The 22,432-nt window shown below is 43.2% G+C and overlaps 1 protein-coding gene across 1 annotated transcript in view; it reads right to left on the bottom strand.

Annotated features, from left to right (window-relative positions):
* The window catches only part of PLOD2 (procollagen-lysine,2-oxoglutarate 5-dioxygenase 2), a 294,168-nt gene that overhangs the window by 76,140 nt on the left and 195,596 nt on the right, over positions 1–22,432 (bottom strand). The window contains exons 8-9 of the mRNA XM_086942510.1: positions 17,422–17,547; positions 16,141–16,262 (exon numbers count right to left, since the gene is read on the bottom strand). Of these exons, the coding sequence (XP_086798636.1) occupies positions 16,141–16,262; positions 17,422–17,547 (248 nt within the window). The remainder of the gene's footprint in view (positions 1–16,140; positions 16,263–17,421; positions 17,548–22,432) is intronic.

Genomic DNA, 22,432 nt, shown 5'->3' with positions numbered 1-22,432 from the left:
GATCTCTTGGCAGTTCTGATGAGGTGGTGATGTCTGCAGATGTCGTCCTTGTGCACTGCGTGGCTGTCTGGTGAGCGGTCGTGGAGCCATTTCTTCTCCAGCTTCCGGCATGTCCGTTTGGAGGTCTGGAGTTCTTCGATGAACCAGGCGGCTTTCTTGATGGGGTGGTTGGTGAAGGGTTTCTTGAGCAGGCGAGAGTGTTGGCCCAGTTGTCGATCCACTGTCTGAGGTTACGGGTGGTGTCTGGGTCGGTGTGGTCGGTGGGTGGGTTCTGGGTGAGGATGGAGGTCACTTGGTCCTCGGTGACTTTGTTCCAGCAGCGGCAGGTAGCTGTTGGGTGTGGTGGTGCGTGGTTGGTTTCTTGAAGGTGAAGTGGATGCAGTGGTGGTCGGTCGAGTGGAGTTTGGTGGTGTTGTTGAAGGTGGCGTGGGTGCTTGTGGAGAAGACGGGGTCGAGCGTGTGGCCGGCGGCGTGGGTGGGTACAGTGACGAGCTGTATGAGGCCGAGGTTGGAGAGGTTGTCGATCAGGGTGGTGGAGTTGGTGTCGTTGTTGTTCTCGAGGTGGAAGTTCAGGTCCCAGAGGAGGATGTAGTCCATGGAGGCGAGTGCATGGGTGCTGGCGAGGTCAGCGATGGAGTCGCTGAACAGAGCCTGTGGACCGGTGGGTCTGTAGACGAGTGTTCCTCTGAGGGTGGTGTTCGGGTCGGTGTGGATCCGGAAGTGCAGGTGTTCGGCGGAGTTGAGGGTGTTGTCTGCGAGGGAGTGGACCTGGAGGGTGGACTTGTGGACGGTGGCTATTCTTCCTCCTGTTCCGTTGGTGCGATCTCTGCGGGAGATCTTGTAGCCGTCCGGAATGGCTATGGCGATGTCAGGTGCCGAGGAGTCATTCCACCTGGTCTCGGTCAGGAAGGCAACGTCTGGGGCGGAGGTGTCGAGCAGGTCCCAGAGCTCGATAGCTTGTTTGCCTTCTGAGCGGGTGTTTAGGAGTATTCATCAGAGGTGGTTGGGTCCGGTCCTTGGAGGTTTGGTGGTTGTGTTGCAGGTGAAGCTGCAAGTATGGCAGGAGAAGGTCCTGTGGGTGCGTTTCGGGGTGGCCTGGAGGCAGCGGTGGTCTCGGCCGATGTTGAGAGCGTGGAGGGTGTTGGTGTCATATCGGAGTCTGGTGTCGTGGAGAGTGCGGGGTCCGGGGGTCCTGGCGCTGGGCATGGTCCAGGCGTGGATGGGTGCAGACGGGCTTGACCATCGGCGCGTCCGGGCAGTGGTCGCCATAAGAGACGATGAGGGAGGGAGGAGCAGCTGGGAGGCGGGAGCAGGGCGGCGAGGGGCGTGGCTGCGGGGGAAGCGGCGGGAAGCACAGATGGCAAGAGTGGAGGGGGTGGGGGGCTGAGGGGTGCAGCCAAGGAGTACAGAGGTAAAAGGGAATACAAAAAACAGAAGGAAGCAGTCTGAAAGAACAGTGGGTGAAAAACAAACCAAACCACTGGCTGAGCTGGGCACAAGAGGCTCGAACCCCAGTCAGGAGCGGCAGCAGTGGGGGAGAGCGTGCACGGGTGGTGCTGTGGCGGCAAGGGAGCGACCCGGCCCTTGAGCGGGGTCGAAGGTCACAGTTGAGCTTGCTGATTGACTAAAATGTATTCAAATAATAACCATTCAATTGTACTAAACATAACTGCTTCTCATGTGTATTCATTTGAATATCCTGAGAACAGAAACACACTTTAAACATTTGTGGGTCAGTGAGCCAAAACCTTTTTCATGCTGTCATATTGTTACAGTGTATATCTTCAAATTTCTTTAATCATAACTTCTCCCAATAAAGACAACTTGATGTTTTTTTCAAGATTAATCAGTATACCTCCAGAAAATGTTGTTCCCATTTCTATCTCAATGGGAGCCAGGGAATGGCTGTGTTTTACTCTTATGCGGAAGATTTCTGAAATGTTTTTGAAAAATCATATAATGCTTATTAATATTGTGATACATCACTGTTCCTTTAAGCATACCACTTTATTAAACAATGTGTATATATACTATCTGTGATTTAATATGCTATCAATTGTCTCCCAAGGCAGGCTCTTTAGCACAGTTCCCATTCAGCATAGGAAAATAAGGAGGAAAGTGGAACCTTTTCTGTAGCTAGTAATACCAGCCAGAACACTCGTTTGAGAAAATCTTTACAATTTGAAAGATTAAATATGATGATACCTAAATTATATTTATTTATTTGTTGTTCTATGATAGTCATCACATGACTTCTTTCCACTTCTGACTTTACAACATTTGGGTATCTAGATAGCGGACTATTATTTTAACTATTTTAAGACTATACTTCAATATTGACAAGAGACTGAAAAAAGAGGGATTTTTTGATTTTCTGTTATGTAAAACATCATTCCTTCAAGAAATTTCTAATATAACTATAATATACTGTCAGAACCTTCTTCAGAGGGCAAGCAGGAGTTACTGGGCCCACACATGGTGCCTAACGCCTTTTACTCCTGGTGTACCGGGGCCTGACCTACTATGGATCCTGCTCAACTGAGCTAAGCACCCATTCTGCACCTGACTCTTAGTTAGAAGTCAAGGCTCCTTCTGGGGGGAAGCACATATACATATCAGTGTAAATCGATGTCCAGTCAAATACTTGTTTTATACAAAAATAAGTATTTTAATTCAAAATCTACACATGCAAAAGGTAAATAACATTTAAAAGCAATAACACAATCCCCCTTGAGGTCGGGGCTCTAGTAGTTGTCACTCCCTGTCCCGCTAACATTAGTGCAACAGGTTCAATGTTATTCTGCATTTACTGCTGGCTAACATCCAGGGAATGTAAACTATTAGGTTGTAATCAAGAGCTCTCCCCTCTGACTCCGTTCAGAAGTTCAGTCACAAGAGTCTAAGGAGGCCCAGTACAGATCATAGTATGCCCCCTGCGGTCCCAAGGTCCATTTCATGGCTTACCCTCTGCAGTGGTATGGAACTCTTCAGTGAAGTCCTCACACCTCACATAGGGAGTCTTCACAATAGGGCTCTCTATGACCCTGTTTGTTCCAATGCTCTCTTCTTCCAAACAGGGCAGACTGATCTTGGCAAGCAGGCAGGCACTGGTGCTCCAAGCTCCAAGGTAGGTGGTCTTGGTTTCTCTGAGTAATGTCCCCTCGCCCAGTAGGGAGACTAATAGGCCTGGGTTCCCTGTCTTGGTCACAGGCAGACGTCTAGCAGAGCTGCTTCTGCTCGCACAGCCCATCTTGCTGCACGGCAGATGACTAAGTTTGGGTCCTAAACACCCCCACTTATAGTCCTTGTAAGAAATTGGGTTACTGGTTGAGGGGTGTGAAATCCATCTCAAGCACCAACCACAATTCTTCTCAGGAAGAAATCCCACGCAAATCCTAAATTAAGATTTACTAAATCCTCGGGTAACTTGGCACAGAGCAGGCAGGCTTAACTCCGAGGCAATCTGTAAAGTATTTTGCAACACTTCAAACAGCAGCACAGTGAAAACACACCACATAAGAAGTCCACAACAGAATAAGAAAAACAGAGCAGTATTTAATTTTAAAAAAGACCAAAGCAACCAAATCCAATTGGTAGAACCGAAAATATTGAATTTTTAAGTGTTTGCTGTAAATGTCTCTAAAAGGCATAATGCACCAACTGTAGATCTCTGGTAATGCCAGACCAGGACAAAGTAAAAAGTTCAGGACAACCGCAATAGAGCATGGGCCTGTTACCGGGGCCCAGTTAGGGCTGCTGAACTAAAGTACTTACAATTCTGGCTTGTAGAGAATTGAGTGGATCCGCATCAAAGATGTGTCAAGCAGTCGAAGAGAAGCGTTGCTTCTCAGATGTGGGGAGGCTCTGGCGCAAGCGCCTACAGCGGCCTTCAAAATCTCATCAATGAGGCCTGCGATGCGAAATCTGGCTTCAAGGATGTGGTGCACAGTGAGAGTGATGTATCAGTTCCAAAGTGCTATGAGGCTGAGATGCTGATTCAAACACCATTTTCAAGGCTGCCGTTGACGAGAGATGCAAGGCCTTAACTGAGAAGGTGCCACTTAGTCAGGGCACTGCAGCAGTTTCCAAACAGCTGTGATGGTATGTGGGTCTTTGCAACAGTCAAATCCATTCACCAGTTGTGATGCTTGGTTTCTGCTCATGCTTGTGCTGGGCAGTAAAGGAGATGTGACGATTCTGCTGGATCCACAGGGGCTGGTAAGAACATTATGCCCAGGTCCAGGGTTCCAGGACTGGGCTGGCACCACTTGGCAGGGTAGGCTCACTGATGGCAGAGCCCAGGTGCAGGGTGGCTGAAAGCCTGTTATGTCCCTGAGGCTTCACATCAGGAAGCCAGCCAACTAGTAGTTAGAGTCACTCTTGGTTAAAGAGATGCAGGTCCAATCCTCCTCAACCAGACAAGAGGGCAGCAGGCAGTGGCATAGCTAGACCTTTTGCAGCCCATGATGGTTCCAGCCTTTACCACCCCGCGGCGGCCGTGAGAGCGTGAGAGGGGGTGCTGTCAATTGAATCCTGCTTTTGCCACCCCGCACAGCCAAAGGTACAAGTGGACAAGTGTGGCTCACTGGTTAGAGGAGGCAGACCTGGAAGCAGAGGTCAGCCCGGGACCAGGGTTCAATTCCCGGCTTGGCGGGGTCTTGAGTCCTAAAATATCCATGGACTCGACAATTCTCGCTCCGGTGCCTACTCGATTCACGGGTTCACACTCTGCGACTCTGGGCAATAGCTTGCTTAATCTCCACAACGGCCCCTCGCGGCGGGATGCCTGGCTTTCACCTTGCGGATACCCTGCCGGGGTTATCTCACAGGGGAATACCAGAACGGGTTCCCTAAGCAAGTGCTTAGAAACCGCTTGGTGATTTGCGCTATATAAATTCCTGTACATTTACATTTACATTTACATTACAAGTGGGGGGGTCGCTGCTCTCAAAACTCGTACCGCCTGGGCGGACTGCCCCCCCAAGGCTCACCCATGCTATGCCACTGTCAGCACGGCAGGGCAGCAGTTCCTTCAGAGCAGCAGTACAGCAGACTGGCAGTCCTTTGAACAGCATAGCAGCCCTTCGGCAGAGGCTATGGCGAATCTCGCCTGTATGTAGCCTCACGTGATCATCACCCCGCCCTGCGTCTTGAAGCTGCCGACTGTTGGTGAGAGTCTTTGGCCGTTTTGGGCTCTCTGACACCGAGTGAGGCAGTTTGCGGCAGCCGCTGCTCTTTATGCGGCTTGGGGGAGAAAAAGCTGTGACAGCTCTGCAAGCGCCCGGTCCTGTCTCAGCTTTGGGCTCTGGGCGCTTGCAATAATCTGGACTTTTCTCTGAGCAGCTGCTGGAGATTTAGAAGGCAGCGCTGCATTAGTAAAGAGAGCTTGCGAGAGCCTGAGATGGCATTTTAAACCCAGGCTCCTTAATTGAAAAGGCCCTGATCCTCCTGGCCGCATAGTGGAGATGGTGTTGGGAGTTGAGCCTTCCCCAGCAGTCGGAACGAGTGTAAAGGTGAAAGGTGCAGGACTCCAAAGGAGAGCGAGATTTCATCAGCGACATCCGGTAAGCGTGCTGGGAGTAAAAGGGAGTAGAAAGCGACAACAAGATATTACAGCATACTCCACTGCTTATGAATGAAGAAGGAATTGTAAAATTAAAGAAAGTTGGACTCTTTCCGCCCTCCCTCCCTTTTTTTTTTCTCTTGTGACTGAACTTTGCTTTCACTGAAGAAGCAGACTTGGGAGTGAGGAGGAGGAGGGGAAGTAGTAAAAAAGAGAAGGAAAAAAAAAGGAAAAAAGACAAAATTTGAGGAGCTAAAACTTTTCCCAGGAATTTGGCTGTGCGGGACAGTTGGCGGTGCGGGGTTTATTCGTAAGAAACAATCCTGCTCAGAATGGGAAAAACATCTAAAAATTATTAATGCATTGGCTCAACCAGATTTAAACATGGCACCTAAGACTAAAATTCGCACTATACAGCTGAAGATAGCGTCTGCGACAGCAAGAGCTGAGACTGCGCAGAAAGCTCATTGAGGGTCAGCCCCAATTACCAGTCCCATCAGTTCTGAGGACGATGTTTTGGAGCATGGTGAGGGGGGCCAAGTGGCCATTAGTCAAGAGAGGGCTGAAAGCCCCAGTCAGAGATGAATAAACGTAACTTCAGAGGTATTAACCTTTTGGATGGGTGTAAAATTTGGACGGCTCCCGGCCTTACGACGCACACACCACCTGTATCGTCGGACGTCCCGGAGCCATCCGACGCATACAAAGGGTTCCAGTGAGGCAACGTATCACCTGGTTTGGCAACAATGGGAGTAAGTCTGGACAATAACTCTCCAGTGGTGACTCAGGATGGAAAAGCAAATCATGAGAGTATTCAGGAAAATCCTTCCAGTGCGCCTCTGGGTAAAGTCAAGGAATATTCATTATTTATGGAATCAAAGGCACCTCCGCTTCCTCTGCAGCCTCTACTCCCTCTTCTACATCAGGCTCCGGATCAGGACTTACAGGACGCACAGGGCATACAGGCTCAACCTTGTCTTGAGTCGGCTGTTCAGGAACCCCCTCTACTCTTTCGACCATTGGCGAACCCCTCATCATCATCATTGTTGACTGTAGTGCCCAATGGCATCTTGTCATCAAGTCAAATTCAGCATTTGGAGAAAAGGACAAGCGTCCAGTGCGATATGAAAAAGCTATGCTCAACCTTATTCTTGACGAGATAAGAAAAATGAAAGCCACTCAAGCATCCGAGATAACAGCACTTCATGCACGCCTATCAAATATTGAAGAGGTAGTTGGATCTTACCCGGCAAGACTGCAGGAGGCTGAATCAAGAATCTCTCTCCTGGAATATCAGGTGATTTCGATGCAGCAGCAGGTCTCAATAGATAAAAAGCAGAAAAACCTGCTGGAAACCAAGCTAGACGAATTGGAGAATCATTCCAGACGTTCAAATCTGCGGCTATTTGGAGTCCTGGAAGGTTGAGAAGGATCACACTTCAGTGGGTCAAATCCTTTATCAAAGAGAATGTCCTTCCAGAGGTCTGAGGTGATCTCACGATAACACAGGGACATAGAGTTCCAGTGCAGCCATTTCCTAATTCAAAATTGCCTAGATCTATCTTAGTGAACTTTGCGAACTATTGACTAGAGGAGCAGATTTTGACCAGAGCGATTCAGAAGAAGCAATTCTCCTCTCGAGATGTTCCTAACTGTCACATTTTCTCAGATTGAGTGCAGCGGCAGCGCGTCATCGGAAGGAGTTTGTTAAGCTCCTCTACTTGTTCAAAGCACAAGGAGCTCAAGCTGCTATTGCCCAACAATCAAAATTACGAGTTTTGGTCGAAGGCAAGTTTCATATGTTTACAAGCCTTGATGAAGCCCAGGAACTATTACAAAAAATTACTAAGGAGAATTATTGAGATGGGACTGTTCGACATGATGGACACTGGTTCTTAAGTTCTTATGTTCTTCTCCTTTCCTTTTTTTGCTTTCTTTTTTCTTCTGGGGCGGGACAGGGTGGTGGGTTACACTAGGGTGCAACAACATGGCACCTGATATAGGGGGTTTTCAAAGAGGGCAGGCAGGGGGTAAGGCGGGCAATTCCCCAGCTGCAAGGAGTAGGAATGGTCACCAGGGTGTGATGAGGGATGGTGGGGAGGTAGGGCACGGGGATGGGGGTGGCAGGCATTTGGGAAAAAGTGAGTAGAATTAGAGAAGTAATCTTAATTGTTAAGGCAGATATTCAATGTAAGTGGTAAGATTTTAGTTTGTTCTTTGATGCAAATGGATTCAAATCTAAGGATGATATTGACAAATGGTAATGGGATATCTGAAAAGAACAAATACGGTGGGCTGATTAGATGGCTTACTTCTTTTTATCCTCAGATCTTGTATCTTCAGGAGACCCATCTGAAAACTAATACACCTAAACTTTATATACCTAAATATTTTTCTAGAGCCTTCTTTGCCTCTGCAGGGCTTGCAGTGAGGGGGTAGTCATTTATTTTGTGCAAAGTACTAAAAGTGAGATACATCAAGTAACGAGAGACCCTCAAGGGAGGTGGATTTGGGTTACTGCTAGGGTAAATGGGGTACTGTTTAATTTTGTAAACTATTATGCTCCAATTTAAGATGATCCAGCAGCCCTTATAAAGATTAATGAGTTAACTAGAGGCAAAGAGGTCCCAATAGAGATAGGAAGAGATTTTAATTTCATTCAAGACCTGAAAAATGATACCTCCAATAAAGGGAAAAAACTGCTAAAATCGAGGACAAAGGGATTTTATGTTCTATGAAACAGGATTATCTCTTGATCGATCCATGGCGGGAGTTACATCCAGGTGATATACATTTTACCTGTTACTCCCACCGGTACAAGACAGCTTCTTGTATAGATTTTTTTTATCCCTCGTTATATGAATTGTATGAATGTTGACATTAGAGCCAACTCCTTCTCAGATTACTCTTTGCTTATTATTGAGATTAGAATAGAGGGGGCGAGGCGGGATAAATCCAGGTGGCAGATGGATCAGCTCCTCCTTTTGTACCCTAAATGGGTAGAAGAGATGAAGGAATGGATTAGGGTATTTTTCCAGGAAAATAGGCGTGCAGCAACTGTTTTCTCAATATGGGGGTGTTTAAGGCTACAGCAAGAGGCCAGATGATAGCAGTTTTGGCATTACCAGCCAAGATGCCGAGAAACCAACTAATTCTACAACATGCTGTGGATTTAGCCTTAATGCAGAGGGATAGTTGCAGGGGAGAACACTTAGAATTGGAGCAACAACTAAAAAGAACAAAACAGGAGCTAAGGGAATTCTTTAGTCTTGAGGAAATAGGCTGCTCCAGGACATACCAACAACGAGTATACGTTCAAAGTCACTTAGTGGGAAAACTTCGCGCCTGGTCAAGTAAAGCCAAGCAGGAGTCTATGATAATTTCAGAACTGATAGAGCCGGAAACAGGGGCATCGATTATGGATACGGAAAAAATTGCTAAAGCATTTCTGACTCATTTTCGCAAGCTCTATGCAACTGAGTTTATGGTATCTAATGAGGCGATAACCCATATTTGAAAGACATTGATCTTCCGTGTATGACAACTGATCAGGGGGTTGAAGTGTATACTGCAATCACCCCAATCATAATTAAGGGGGCCCTCGCTTCAATGCCGGGTGGCAAGGCCTCAGGAAACAATGGCTTACCCACAGAGTTTATAAGGTATTTTTAGAAGAATTAACACCTTTCTTATAGGAGTTATTCAATTTTGTAAGAGTGGTAGGAGAAGTTCCTTCTATCTTTAAGGAGTCGACGATAATAAGTTTTGTTAAAAAAGATAAGTGCCCTAAAAATGTTAATTCGTACAGACCAATTAGTCTGCTGAACGTTGACTATAAAAGTTTTATGAAGATTTCAGCAAATCGTTTTTCTCCAATAGCTCAGAAGATTATTCATTAAGATCAGACCGGATTAGTCTCTGGCAGACACATGTCATCCAATCCAGGGTTCCTGGTCCATTCAATTCAAATAAATTCCCTGTTCTTATAATGACGGTCAATGCAGAAAAAGCATTCGACCTAGTTAATAGGGAAACTCTTTTCTTAGTCCTTACAAAGGTCGGGTTCCCAACGCAAATAACACAAATGTTAGCAAATTTATATCAAGGGGCTCAGGCGCAAGTTATTATAAATTCACAGATAGCAGGAAGAGTGCCTATAATATGAGGAACCCGCCAGTGATGTCCTCTATCACCAGCCTTATTTGTAAACCTCTTGCTGCAAAGATTAGGGCTAACTTGCAGATTCAAGCGCCCTTGGAAGGAATTCCAAAATTAACATTATTCACTGATGAAATTATTCTTTACCTTAGGCCAGAGGAACAGAATATCAGGACAACCTTAACTGAATTTAAACAGTTCGAAGCTATTGGAGGGTATAAAATTAAACATAATAAAACGAAAATGTTATTATTTAACGCCAATAGTCAAATTTTGCCTGAGTCCTTGCAACAGCAAGCCCAATCATCAGTGCCTATCCGTTATTTAGCGATTTATGTGACAAAATGTTATGAGGAACTTTTTTAATTGAATTACTTATCAATGGCTACAAAATTAGAAACTTATTAGATAGATGGGCCCTTCTACCTCTCACAATAATTGGTAGTATAAAAATGTCCATCTAACCATTATTAATATTTTATTTATAAATGTTCCCATAAAAATTAACACCACATACTTCAAATAGTTGGAAGTCATGATCCGTCAATTTATTTGGAATAAAAAAGCATCAAGAGCAAGACTTTCAGTCCTTCAACTCGAGATCAGACAAGGGGGTTTGGCAGTACCAGAGTTACAGACTTACTATGAGGCAACTCTGGTAGATATAATGGTTAGAATGTTAGATGGTAAGGAATCTCTAGATAGTTTTGTTAAGGATAAGATGGTGCAGGAAGCACAACCATATACTTCAGTTTTTATTAAAAGGGCTAAACTTCTAAAAAAGACACGCTACAAGACATTGCAGGGGATAGGATAAAGAATACGTTCATTTTTTCATACCAAGGCGAATACAGGGGGCCATTAGTTTTTTAAATTTATGGAGTGTAAAACACTGGGCCTTTATATTAGAAATAGCCAGATAAGATTTTGGGAAAGTAAAGGCTTTAAGGAGCTAGGCAATTTTGTGGTTGGGGGGAGATGTATAAAATGGCAGGTGATTCAGGCTAGATGTGGAACTAGCTGTAATTCGTATTTTTTTAGCTTTCTCTAGATTATTCAATTGGTGAAGAAATGTTGTTCTCCGTTGATTGCATCAGCCTCTCTATTGCCAGCTCTTTTTAGAGCAAACATAAGGGTTGTTGGGAATTGGTATAGATTACTGCAGGACCAATGGGGAAACCTTGCAGTAAGAAGGTCTCATGATAAAATCTCCCAAGAAACCCAATGTACGTTCTTAGAACCAGAGTGGCAGGAGATTTCGCTGCAAGGCAATACATTATTAAGAGCTGGCAATTTTAAAATAATGGCTTTTGTATCCTGCTGCTGGCACAGTCAAAGTTGTTCATTGTAACTTTTAATTCTGCTCAATAAAAAAAACATTTTAAAAAGCATAGCAGCCCTTCTTCCTGAGGACCAGCATTTATATCTATTTGTGACTTTGAAGTGGGGGAGAGGCTCCTTGAGGTTCCCCTTTGATGTCCCCAGAAATCCAGCCTTACCCATGCAGGCACCAGACTAACTACAGGGGGAATGCAGCCCTTTGTATCAAGACAGGACACAGATGTACTTAGGGTGAGCCCAGCTCCTCCCTCCCACCCTGCCAGTGACGGCCCAATCCAGGCACACCTAAGCTCCCTAGTATGTGTGTGGCTCACTAGGAGGAATACATAAAGCTCAACTGTCAGTTATACCACGTCATGTGACTCAGGTACAGGCTATATGCACCAAATGGCAATGGCAGTAAAATGCCAAATCTCTAAAAGTTGCATATTCAAAATGTAATTAGAAATCCAACTTCACCAAAAGTTAGGATTATTTATTAGGATTCCAGAGACACCAAACATGTACTGGTTTACTATTCTAATTTGGAAACCACACTAATAAAATGTAATATGGTAACTCCAATGTTATGCTTTGGGAGAGGTAGGCCTTGCAGTAATAAAAAACAAATTCAAGATTTTTTTACTACTAGGTCATGTAAAGTATAAACGTACATGTCCTACTCTTTAAATAGATTGTACTCTGCCCTCTGGGCTGTCCAAGGCCTAACCTTTGGATGACGTACATGTATTAACAAGCATTTGCAATGCAATAGGTCTCGCATTAGGAAAATTTGAACTATTGGTTTTGTAAATGACAATTTTTTTATTTATGTGCTGTTTGTGAAAATAGCTAAATTAATAGCTTTGTCATTTACAATGCCAATAGTTATAACTTTCGCAAATGTGACACCTATAGCATTTGTAATGCAACATGTTTTGTATTTACATTACTTAGATGTATTGATATTACAAATAACAATGGCTTTAAATTTTTTTAAATAATTAATACTTAAATAAAAGTGATTGTAATTTATAATGGAAATAGCTTAAACTTTTGCAAATAACTTTTGTGAAGATTATGTTCAGTGTATTTTATTGTGACGAAAATCCAAGAACAGAAGTGAAATATTAACATCTTTTTGTGACAGTTGTAATAAAGCTTGGAACATAGACAGAACATATTTGAACCAGTGATGCTGTGGTGGTGCTGAGTGATACTGTGGTTGCGCTGAGTGATGCTGTGGTTGCACTGAGTGATGCTGTGGTGGTGCTAAGTGGTGCTGTGATGGTGCTGAGTGGTGCTGTCGTAGTGCTGAGTGGTGCTGTGGTGGTGCTGTGGTGGTGCTGGGTGGTGCTGTGGTGGTGCTGTGTACTGGTGGTGCTGAGTGATACTGTGGTTGCGCTGAGTGATGCTGTGGTTGCACTGAGTGATGCTGTGGTGGTGCTAAGTGGTGCTGTGATGGTGCTGAGTGGTGCTGTCGTAGTGCTGAGTGGTGCTGTGGTGGTGCTGTGGTGGTGCTGGGTGGTGCTGTGGTGGTGCTGTGGTGGTGCTGTGGTAGTGCTGAGTGATGTTTCTGGGGAGAATGTCTGACAAGGTTCAGCATTGTATTCATCATCTTGTTGTGTTGTTATGTTTGATGTACTATGCCAAATTATGCTATGGAATAGAAAGTTATCTTAGAGGTGCAAAATGCTCTGGTATCGTAAGTATATGTTACAGAATGAGGTGTTATGCTGTATTAAACTGGATCTGCCACCAAGGCAGTGAGATGCGATCCATGTACATTTTAATGAAATTAATTTAATATATAGACAAAGTAGGAGAAAAAAACATAAAGCAGGGCTGGCACATGTCGGAGTCAATGTTGAAGGATTGTTATACGCCTGCCGATATTTGGATAAATCGCTCTGCAGTGCAGTGACAACAATTGGCAAGGAAAAGGTAGTCCAAACTGCCCGCTAACATGTTGACTCATAGTGGTCCAATTATTGTGAGAAGATATATTACAAAGTTAATGTATCTGCTGCAGAATTTTGAACACAACTTGCAGATCGCAAGCATCACGTGGGTAAATCTCAGAAAGACGTGTTTTACTAAAGATGATACAATCAGTTAGACAACAGCCACACCGATGAATACAGTGCTTCAAAACCGCAAACCAGAGGCAGCCAACGATATATGTAAAAGACTTGCGAACAGCCCACAGGAATTATGTGGTTATCTCTCCAATATACAATCTACACCATAAAACATATTTCTTCCCACTTCGCAACGCAAACATAGTTGCCAGAGGCATCATTGCATGTATGACATATTCAAACAGTCATGGCTGACTGCCAACAGCCCACTGTATTTTGGGTCCTGGAGGCCCATATTAGCATGCACAATAAAAAAAACACAAGCCACAGAATGGAAAGTGTCTTTAACACGGACAAAAAGGAATCCACACGTTCAGAATGCAAAGGTCTAATGGCAAGAGCCAAGCCTAGTGGAGGTGCCACGCAATCAATGGTCCATCGGGACGGTTGGGGATAACGTGCAAAGCGCCTACGTGAAATAATGCGCCTTGTGGCTCATTGCACACTCATTTTACTCCTCGGAGCGGCTGGGTTTACGCAGCAGAGGGTGCAGCTCGGCGCAGGCCAGCAGCTTCAGCGGCCGCCACAGGCCACATGACCTGGCTTGACATCCCAGGAGGGTGGCCAGCAGTGCGGGCCCCATCCAATGTCCAGAGCCCGCCGGCCCCCTCGGCACGGCTCCTCCTGCTGCCTCTGGCTGGACTCCTGGCACGGCATCCCGCAAAGTAAAAATAACGGAAGTTCCGGAGCGTCACGTCGTGGGGCAGGACTTCCACTTTTTGCGTGAAGCCCGGCCCACGGAGAGCAGCGATGACGCGGTGTTCCTAAGCGTTCGGGAAGCCCCGCATATGGTGATACGGCAGAGAAAACACCAGGGGAGTGCGGAGCCTGTAGAGCGCAGCAAGGCGACGTGACAAAAGAGCACAGTGAGTGGAGGGGGGATATGTGTGTGTGTCTGTGTGCATGTGTGTGCGCGTGTGTGTGTGCGCGTGAGCCCGTGAGTGGTGGGGGTGTGCGTGCGTGGCTGTGTGTGTGCGCGTGAGCCCGTGGGGGGGTGCGTGTGCGTGTGCGCGCGTGCGCTTGTATGTGCCTGTGTGTGTGCCTGCCTGCCTGCATGTGTGTGTATGTGTGTGTTAGCACACTTCAGGGAATCTGAGGCAGCAGATGTGCACGGCACCGGCCTGGACGTGCGCGTCCACAGACACCAATCGCCGCGCGTGCCTGACCCCTGTCTCAGATTCCCAGGAGGCGGGCAACATTAGTTGTTGAGCTAGACGCAATGTTTGCATTGCTTTCTCCAGCTGGACCTAAAAAGGAAGGGTTTACTTTGCCAGGTTGACATGGCAGTTTAAGACTCCACACACAGTCTGCAATGGCAGCCCTGAGAATGTTTAAAGTGCTACTTCAGTGGGTGGCACAATCAGTGCTGCAGACTCACTAGTAGAATTTAATTTATCGGCCCTGGGTACTTATAGTACCACTTCACTAGGGACTTATAAGTTACTTAAATATGCCAGTTGGGTGTAAGCCAATTCTACCATGTTTTAAGGAGGGAGCACAAGCACTTTAGCACTGGTTAGCAATGGTAAAGTGCACAGAGTCCTATGGCCAACAAAAGTTAATTCAGCAAAAATAGAGAAGTGAAGGCACAAAGCCTGGGGATGACCCTGCAAAAAGGGCCAAGTCCAATAGCCCTTTTCCAGACACAAAATGTAATTTAGAGTCTGATTCTTTGAAGTTTTGTGTTGGGGTCCTGCTTCTTTGAAATGAACATATTTCCCTTTCTTCTTCCTCCTGAAGGATGTCTGTCACAGCAGGCAGGACTCCAAAGCTGACTAACCCACAACACAATTCATGGGAGTGACCAGAGTTCACACCTGAATGTCAACCACAGTGATATGTGCATCAAAAGGTTCTCCTGGCCTGCCAGCGCTACTCTTTTTGATTCGCTTATCAGCCCTATCTCTCTCTTCCTGAGATGTGTCCAGGCCCCTTGCTTATAATCTATCATTGAATGAAAGAGCCCTTGGAAATGCCCAGAAAGAGCCTGGCAGCCTGGCTCTCCCATCCTACAGTGCATGTCTCTCCCAGCTTACTGGAATGCAGAAATACACAAATCTGTCTAGGTGGGGCTCTTCTATTCCTCATGTTTTCCAACAGGCATGCCTGGGCTTCCCAAAATGGAACTCAAGGTTCTTCATGTAAGGTACCAGTGCAGGCACACATGCCCTCAGTGTACATCCACAGCACACTTACTGCACAGCACTGCTATGCCCGTGCATTATGCCACTACAATCATAACTACATGGAGCAAAGCCATCATGTCTGCAAACACTGTTTAGTACTGCAACCTTTCTGTATTGTACCAGAATTTGTTATTTTAAAAACACACACTGGCAGCATAAACATTTTTACCATGTGTGCACTGTACCACAATTCACCCCTTGTGTAGTGTACTTCTTGCAAGCACATATGCACTCAATACGTTTCCATCACGCACACCCTTCCACATCTACCTCATGTAGGCCAGAGGTTAATTAAGCACACAGCATCAGAACTTTTAAAAAGGGTAGTGAACCAGGGACACAGGGTAGAAAGGTCCCACTCACTACTACTGATCACTACACAGTATGCTGCCACCACTGCACTTGTGCTGCTTAACTCCTGGTGATGGAGGTGACCTTCCACCTCTATGAGGACAGTGCTTTGAGTGCCCCTCCTGGTTCAATAAGAACGCAGTCCATGAGACAGGCTTGTCATAGTGCACATGCATGATCCGTGTTCGCCTATGACATAAAATCAGCATTAGGGATCGAGACAACAGTACAGTTAGACACTCAGGGCAGGGGTACAAGCCTCTCACCATGCAGAGGACTTTTACATCCCAAAATATATATTCAAACAAAATAAAATTAGTGGGTTACTGAATGGCCTTTTTGAGAAATTTAAACTTCCAATCCTTTAAAAATTCATATACCAGAAACTTTGCACAATATAATCTTAAAATAGCATATTTACATTCCCATATTTCTTGCTTCAGCTTGACTTATTGCTTCTTCGGGGCCGACAATTTTTAACTTTGCAAAGGTTTTCTTAGCTTGTGGCCAAAATTTTTGGATATGAGTTTCATGATGCACTACCTGTAATACAAAGTTAAATACAACAGTGACTTACAGTTAGTAAAAATAACACAATTCTTACTGCAGGGCAAATACGCATTCCACTGTCTAATTTATATAATGAAACTATTCTTTCAGCAAGACTTATATCAAAACAATGAATGAATTGAAATAAAATCTCAAATTGTTTATGATGTAAAGAGCCTTAGACAATACATATATTTTCCTTCAAAACATTTGCTCATCCTACGATTTCCTCATAGCTATTTGATTGATGGACTCGTTACAGTAACACGCATGCAGACACACGTGTGTCTGCATGTATCTAACTATATTGGCTTTAAAATAATTTAATAATATTCCTCAATTGGAAAATACATATATTTGCAGTGAATTGTATTTTAAAGAGTATTTTCAATAGGAAACAGTGATTTATCAGGAACTAAATTCAATTACAAAAAGAAATGTAAATAATAAAATAATAAAAACCACAATGATAATAAGCAATAATGAAATGAGTTAAATATTTACAAAGGAGGGCATGGCGCCGCTATGGAAACAGTGGTAAAGCGCTTTATTAGATTTAATTACATTCATGTTTGCAATTATATCAAATACATTTATTCAATATATACATTCTTTTAATGATGATAATCTAATGCAACAATTTATAAAAATATAATTACATTGAAAATATAATGTAATACTTAATAAAGGCAAGAAGTACAGTGAATACATTTAAAAGAGTAAGGGTAACGCAAAAGTATTTAATTTAAATTACGAACATTTTAGAAAGGAATAATTGCCAAGAAAAGTGTTATAAGGCTGAAAAAGTAATGAGGAAATTGTCAATCAGATGTTATCTTTAAGAGAAAATGGTCGAGGAAGAAAAATCCGCAAGTACAGGACATGAGAAGAAATTGTAGGCAAGCGAACATTAACTGCACACAGTGAATAAAAAAAGACATCACCACTAATTTAAATCTGTACTAAGTGAACATTTATCAAGTAACATTGTGTTGGGTATGTTTGTAGAAAGTCATCCACAAATCACATAGGACTTCAAAGTCAGATCCAGCTGTTGCTCTCTTTCTGGGATGCTGGTGTATGTTTTGCTTGAGCTGGTGTCAACATTATTAATAAGGCACATTTAAAAAATATGGAATATTCTGGTACTTACGCTGTTGTGAATGAAGACTTTAAGTTTATCTTTTGGGTAATCTAATGTTATCAATTTTTCCAAGAATTCTGTCAGAAACGGAGTTGCTTGTTCAATAAAAACGCCAATTGTTACCCTTGGATATTCCTAGATGAAATGACATTAAAATAAATTTAGATATGCCAATATCTTATGCAAAAAACTCTAACAGGTCATATTTACAATGTTCTTAGCTTTTACTGTAATGTTTGAAAACAAACTGTCACATAAATTTGATACCAGCTTCAGCATTTTAAAATATGTGAATATTTCCAACATTGTATCTCTATCAAGTAATCTTACTAGTTTCCCTATATAAATTCAGTCTCACTGCAATAGTGGACAGCCATTTTTGTATGAAAGATATGCATTTAGCATGAAACAATAACAGTAAAGGTGATAACTTAAATTAGCTGAGATATTCCTGCACGAAAACGTACCTGCAGAGCAATTCTTATAGTTGATTAGGATGATTAAATGACAGTGGTTTTAATTCTGGATAGAATGTGTGGATCTATCCAGCAGCCAAAACCTAATCTGAACATGGTACAGGATAAAGTTCGATGTCACATAATAATAAGTTCGGCAATTGCAAATGCAAATGAAAATCATCACACAATGTTAACACCCATACAATTTATTAAGAAGAAACTACAAAAAAAGGTAAGCAGCATAGGATACGAGAAAAATGTACTATGTCCTGAACACTATGGATTTACACATAACTATTAATTATGCCTACTCTGGACTAAATTCTATCACCCTCCAATAGCTCAAATCCATTGGTAAGGCATTAAGGTATACTGACACAAGAGCAAAGATGAAAGCTAATTCAGGGATATTAAAAGTATGAAAGTGATGTCTTTCTTCCCCTACGACCTAATAAGCCCCTTCTGGGCTAAAAGAAAGGCATTTTGCAAATGTGTTTACAAATAATTTCTGAAAGTAAAATTTTATTGTATTACCACATTAAAAGTTCATAATCTTTGTGTAATATGTCACCCTGCTTCAGTCAACATATTATAAAGAGGCATTGCCAGAAACGATGGGAATGAAAGCTAGGGAATTGGCATACGTTTTAGTCACGTCATTTGACTGTGTTTTAATGGCCAGGAAAACATATTACAATACAATTAGTCCTTCTCTCCCAACCAAATTGGAAAAAAGCCATAAAAGTCCTTATGGAAGAATATTTTTACAGTTGGAGTATATTTCCTTCCTTTGTGGAACACTCATAAAATTCCAGGAATACTCCAGGAAAACCATGGTGATAAATATACAGGGTAATTTCAAGCAAACAAAAATGTATGGTTGAATAAATTCCAAAAGTGGACAAGCTGATCAAAGAATTCTCAGGCAAATATGCGTTTGAAAATGTAAGGTTTTGTTCACAGCTTTTACATTGAGATAACATTTCCTTATGGAAGAAACCCTTCCTCTAAGCCTCTGTTAAGTGTTGCAGTTTTCCCATTAAATTTCAACCCTTCGATGGGGTGCATTTGTGGTTATTTCAAGGATTAATAAGTGCCTAAAAGGGGTTTGCTAATATCCATAAAGATATAGATTTGTGGTGAAGATGTTCCACTATTTTAGCAGGAGGTGCCCTAAATGAGTGAATGTAGAATTCCAATCATACTGGTGGAATTTCTGAAATTGTAATATTGGTTTGTGAGAGTAAAATCACCAAATCAGGATTCAAATTATTCCACTGAAGATTAATTTAAATGCACATCTGTTTCGGACTCTCAGGCACAAAAGGATCAGTGAAGAAACAGCTTATAACAAAATAGACAATCATACTACAAAACCACACTTCTCAATTTCAGGCAATTGCGATAGTTCAGCTATAATTGAGCATTGCTTTTTGAAGTTTTCTCAATCTATTTTATTTTTTATTAGCTATGTGTGCTAATAAGAGAGGGGAAAAGCCTGTCAATAGACTAGAGACTAAAGCACCGAGGATTAGATAATTGACATGGGACCTGGCTGCAGCCTTAGGGGCTCATTAGGATCGGGAAACGAGACCGCCCGCCTTAAGGGTGGGGGTCCCGAAATGTGCATTAGGATGCGCCCGCCACAGTGGGGGGCACAATCCTCATTTTAACATTGTGGCGGGCGGTGCTCACTGCACCGCCCGCCACAATCTTAAAATGAAATGCACGCATTTGCATACACGGTCCCATGTCAATTATCTAATTCTCGGTGCTTTAGTCTCTAGTCTATTGACAGGCTTTTCCCCTCTCTTATTAGCACCCCTCGGTGCCTGCTGCTTGGTGTATGCAAATGCGGGGGGGTACCACAGGTACCCCCCCTTTGCAACAAACACCTCGGCCTTCACCAGTGGGGCCCGCAGGGGGCCCCCAAAGCAAGGACCGCCTGCCTTTCCTTGGCAGCATTGCCGCCACGGAAAGGCTTGCCAAAATGCCCATTGTAATATGGCTGGCGGTGTCTAACAGACACCGCCACTATAATTAACATTTTACGCCCTGGCCGCAAGGCGACCGGGGTGGAGAACAGGTGGGCGGTGTTTTTCACCGTCGCGGTCCCCCCGCCATCCTAATATGGCGGGGGGAATAGGGCAATGGATGTCGGGCGGAATGCCTCCGCCGGGCTGGTGGTGGCTACCGCCAGCCTGGCGGAGGCAATCCGCCCGACATCCTAATGATGTGTTTAATCGGATTCAGTTGCAAACCACCAAGTTAGGCAATATTTGCCCATGCACTATTGCGTTTATATTATTTATTTTCTGGTCTGCAAACTGCCTATCTCAGACTATTTGCCCACAGGTTTTCATCAGGTAAAGCCTCATGAGAACATTGTTGCTAAATAGAGCAAACGTCTAACTCACACACGCTGCAAGGTGTATGGATGTTCTAGTTTCTGCACCCTGAATTTACCTTATTATTTTCTAGGGTGCTCTAAACATAATTCTGTGTCTTTGCTTTAAAGTACCACAGCAAAATGTACCTGGCAAAAATCTGTGAGCAAATATCATTGAGTATGCCAATATCATGTGGGCAAATGACACGTGCAATTAGTGCATGGGCTAATGCCACCTGACTTGGGAATTTGCAACTGAAACTGGATAAGTGCCAAGGTTTTAATGAGGACCATAGAGGTGCAACAAGAAAAGGATGAAACAGCCGCATCCTAGGACTTCTCTACTTAGGAAACTGACGGAATTTACATGTGGCAGGTTGAATAATCTTCTATCAAACACAAGTAAAAAAACATTTCACACTTGAGGAGCTCAACAAACAGGGATACCAAGCAACCACACACATTTTTGGAAAGTAAACATTGTAGTAAATGTTAAAAGGTGTCACTTGCATACACTATAAGGTTAATCCTAACATCAAAGGAGTAGATAATTAGCTTTTGCTTAATTCTGCAGGTAAACTGAGGCCTGATGATGTTATTTTTGGGGAATACGAGCTATGCCATGATCCTAAGGTGGATATGTAGTTAGGGAAACTACCTCTGGAAATCAGAGGTAATTTCCTCTTCTGTGGCCTAACCTCCATGTTAAGTAAACCAAGGAAAAGCTAGTTTCAGAACATGATGTGCCCAGTAAGCATTTTTTGCCAATCACTGTCTTTAGGCTCAATTTCTGGTGCCTGATGATGAGCCACAGGGTCATCATCTCACTGGGGACAGCACAAATAACCTTGTGGTCAATATGAGTGCAGTAAGTGACGAAATCCCTTGTGTAAGTAAGTAACACAGAGGAGGGGGTGACAATTTACTACAAGTTAATATCATCTGCACACAAGAGGTGAAGTCCAGGGACAATATATATTGAAAAGACTTATGGCTGCATAAACAAAATGTTCTGTTATCTTTCTGTGTTTTCATGAAATACTTCTCCCATTTATATGGCCTCATACCAATTTAAAGTATGGGTTTACTTTTCGCATGATTCTGGAATTTCCGACTGGCTAGACTCAGTAGATTTGTTGTCCTTGACTCTGTGAGAGATGCTTGTATGAAAATAGAGAGGATTGTGAACTGGCCGTGCTTTGCCCATATGTGTGTGCCAGTGCTTTGGCAGATATGTCTTTGGTACTACATTGTGTGGATGTAAATGCCAGTAAGACTGTTTAACTCATACTTTTGAGTTGAGAGATTTATCTTCACATCTTTTCGCACCGTGAAGTAGCACTAATAATGCATTTATCATACAGTACTTATCTGAAAAGTCGTCAAAAACAAATAAACTACATTTTATATCTTGCATCTTAGCAGTCCGGGATGAAGATTTGCAACTCTTTGTGTCTTTCTTTCAAACATGCTGACACCCTCTGCATTTTAACTAGGAGAATCAATTTGAGAGTACAATTCTGCAGCCTTCAATGCTTCTTCTGTTAAAGACAACCCTTTATATGACTGATCTTTCGAGAAATCTTAGTTTAAACGGATATATCTTTTACGGGAAACAAAATCCATCATTCTCTAAAGGAAGATAAAAACTTCTACCTGTAAAACAAGGTTGTAAAGCATATATGAATATTAAAGTGATAGGATTTGTATAATGCACCCGTAACATTTCATAGGGTTTTGATTAAACAGCCTTAACATAATGATCCTCAGAGAATATTCGAAATACCCATTGAAAATACCCATACTTTGTGTTTTGAGCCTGAGCTCTATCATTGCTTTTTTTGTGGAAAATGCTTCATTTCCACTGATAAAAAGTGAGTTTCGGTCAAAGTTATTTTGATGAGATGCAGTCTGCATCATAAATTTCAAATTGTCAGGCAGGAAGTGAGACCATATAAATAATAACCAGAAAAACAGAACCTTTTTGGCCTGAGGCATGATTTTATAAGCTGTTTAGTTTGTAAGCATAACATTAATCCTTCAGGACATCTTACACCTGGTACATGGGTGCTGCTGTTTTTGAAACAGACGGCTATTGTAAACAATCACTAATCTATATGTAGTGGTTTAAAAAAAAAAACCTAAAGCAACAGCACTAATCCTGCTCCTAAAC

The sequence above is a fragment of the Lissotriton vulgaris genome, chromosome 11 (assembly GCF_964263255.1).
Source record: "Lissotriton vulgaris chromosome 11, aLisVul1.2, whole genome shotgun sequence".
Classification (NCBI taxonomy): domain Eukaryota; kingdom Metazoa; phylum Chordata; class Amphibia; order Caudata; family Salamandridae; genus Lissotriton; species Lissotriton vulgaris.
Note: the sequence above shows the minus strand (reverse complement) of the source record. Positions and strands in the feature narration are given on the sequence as shown.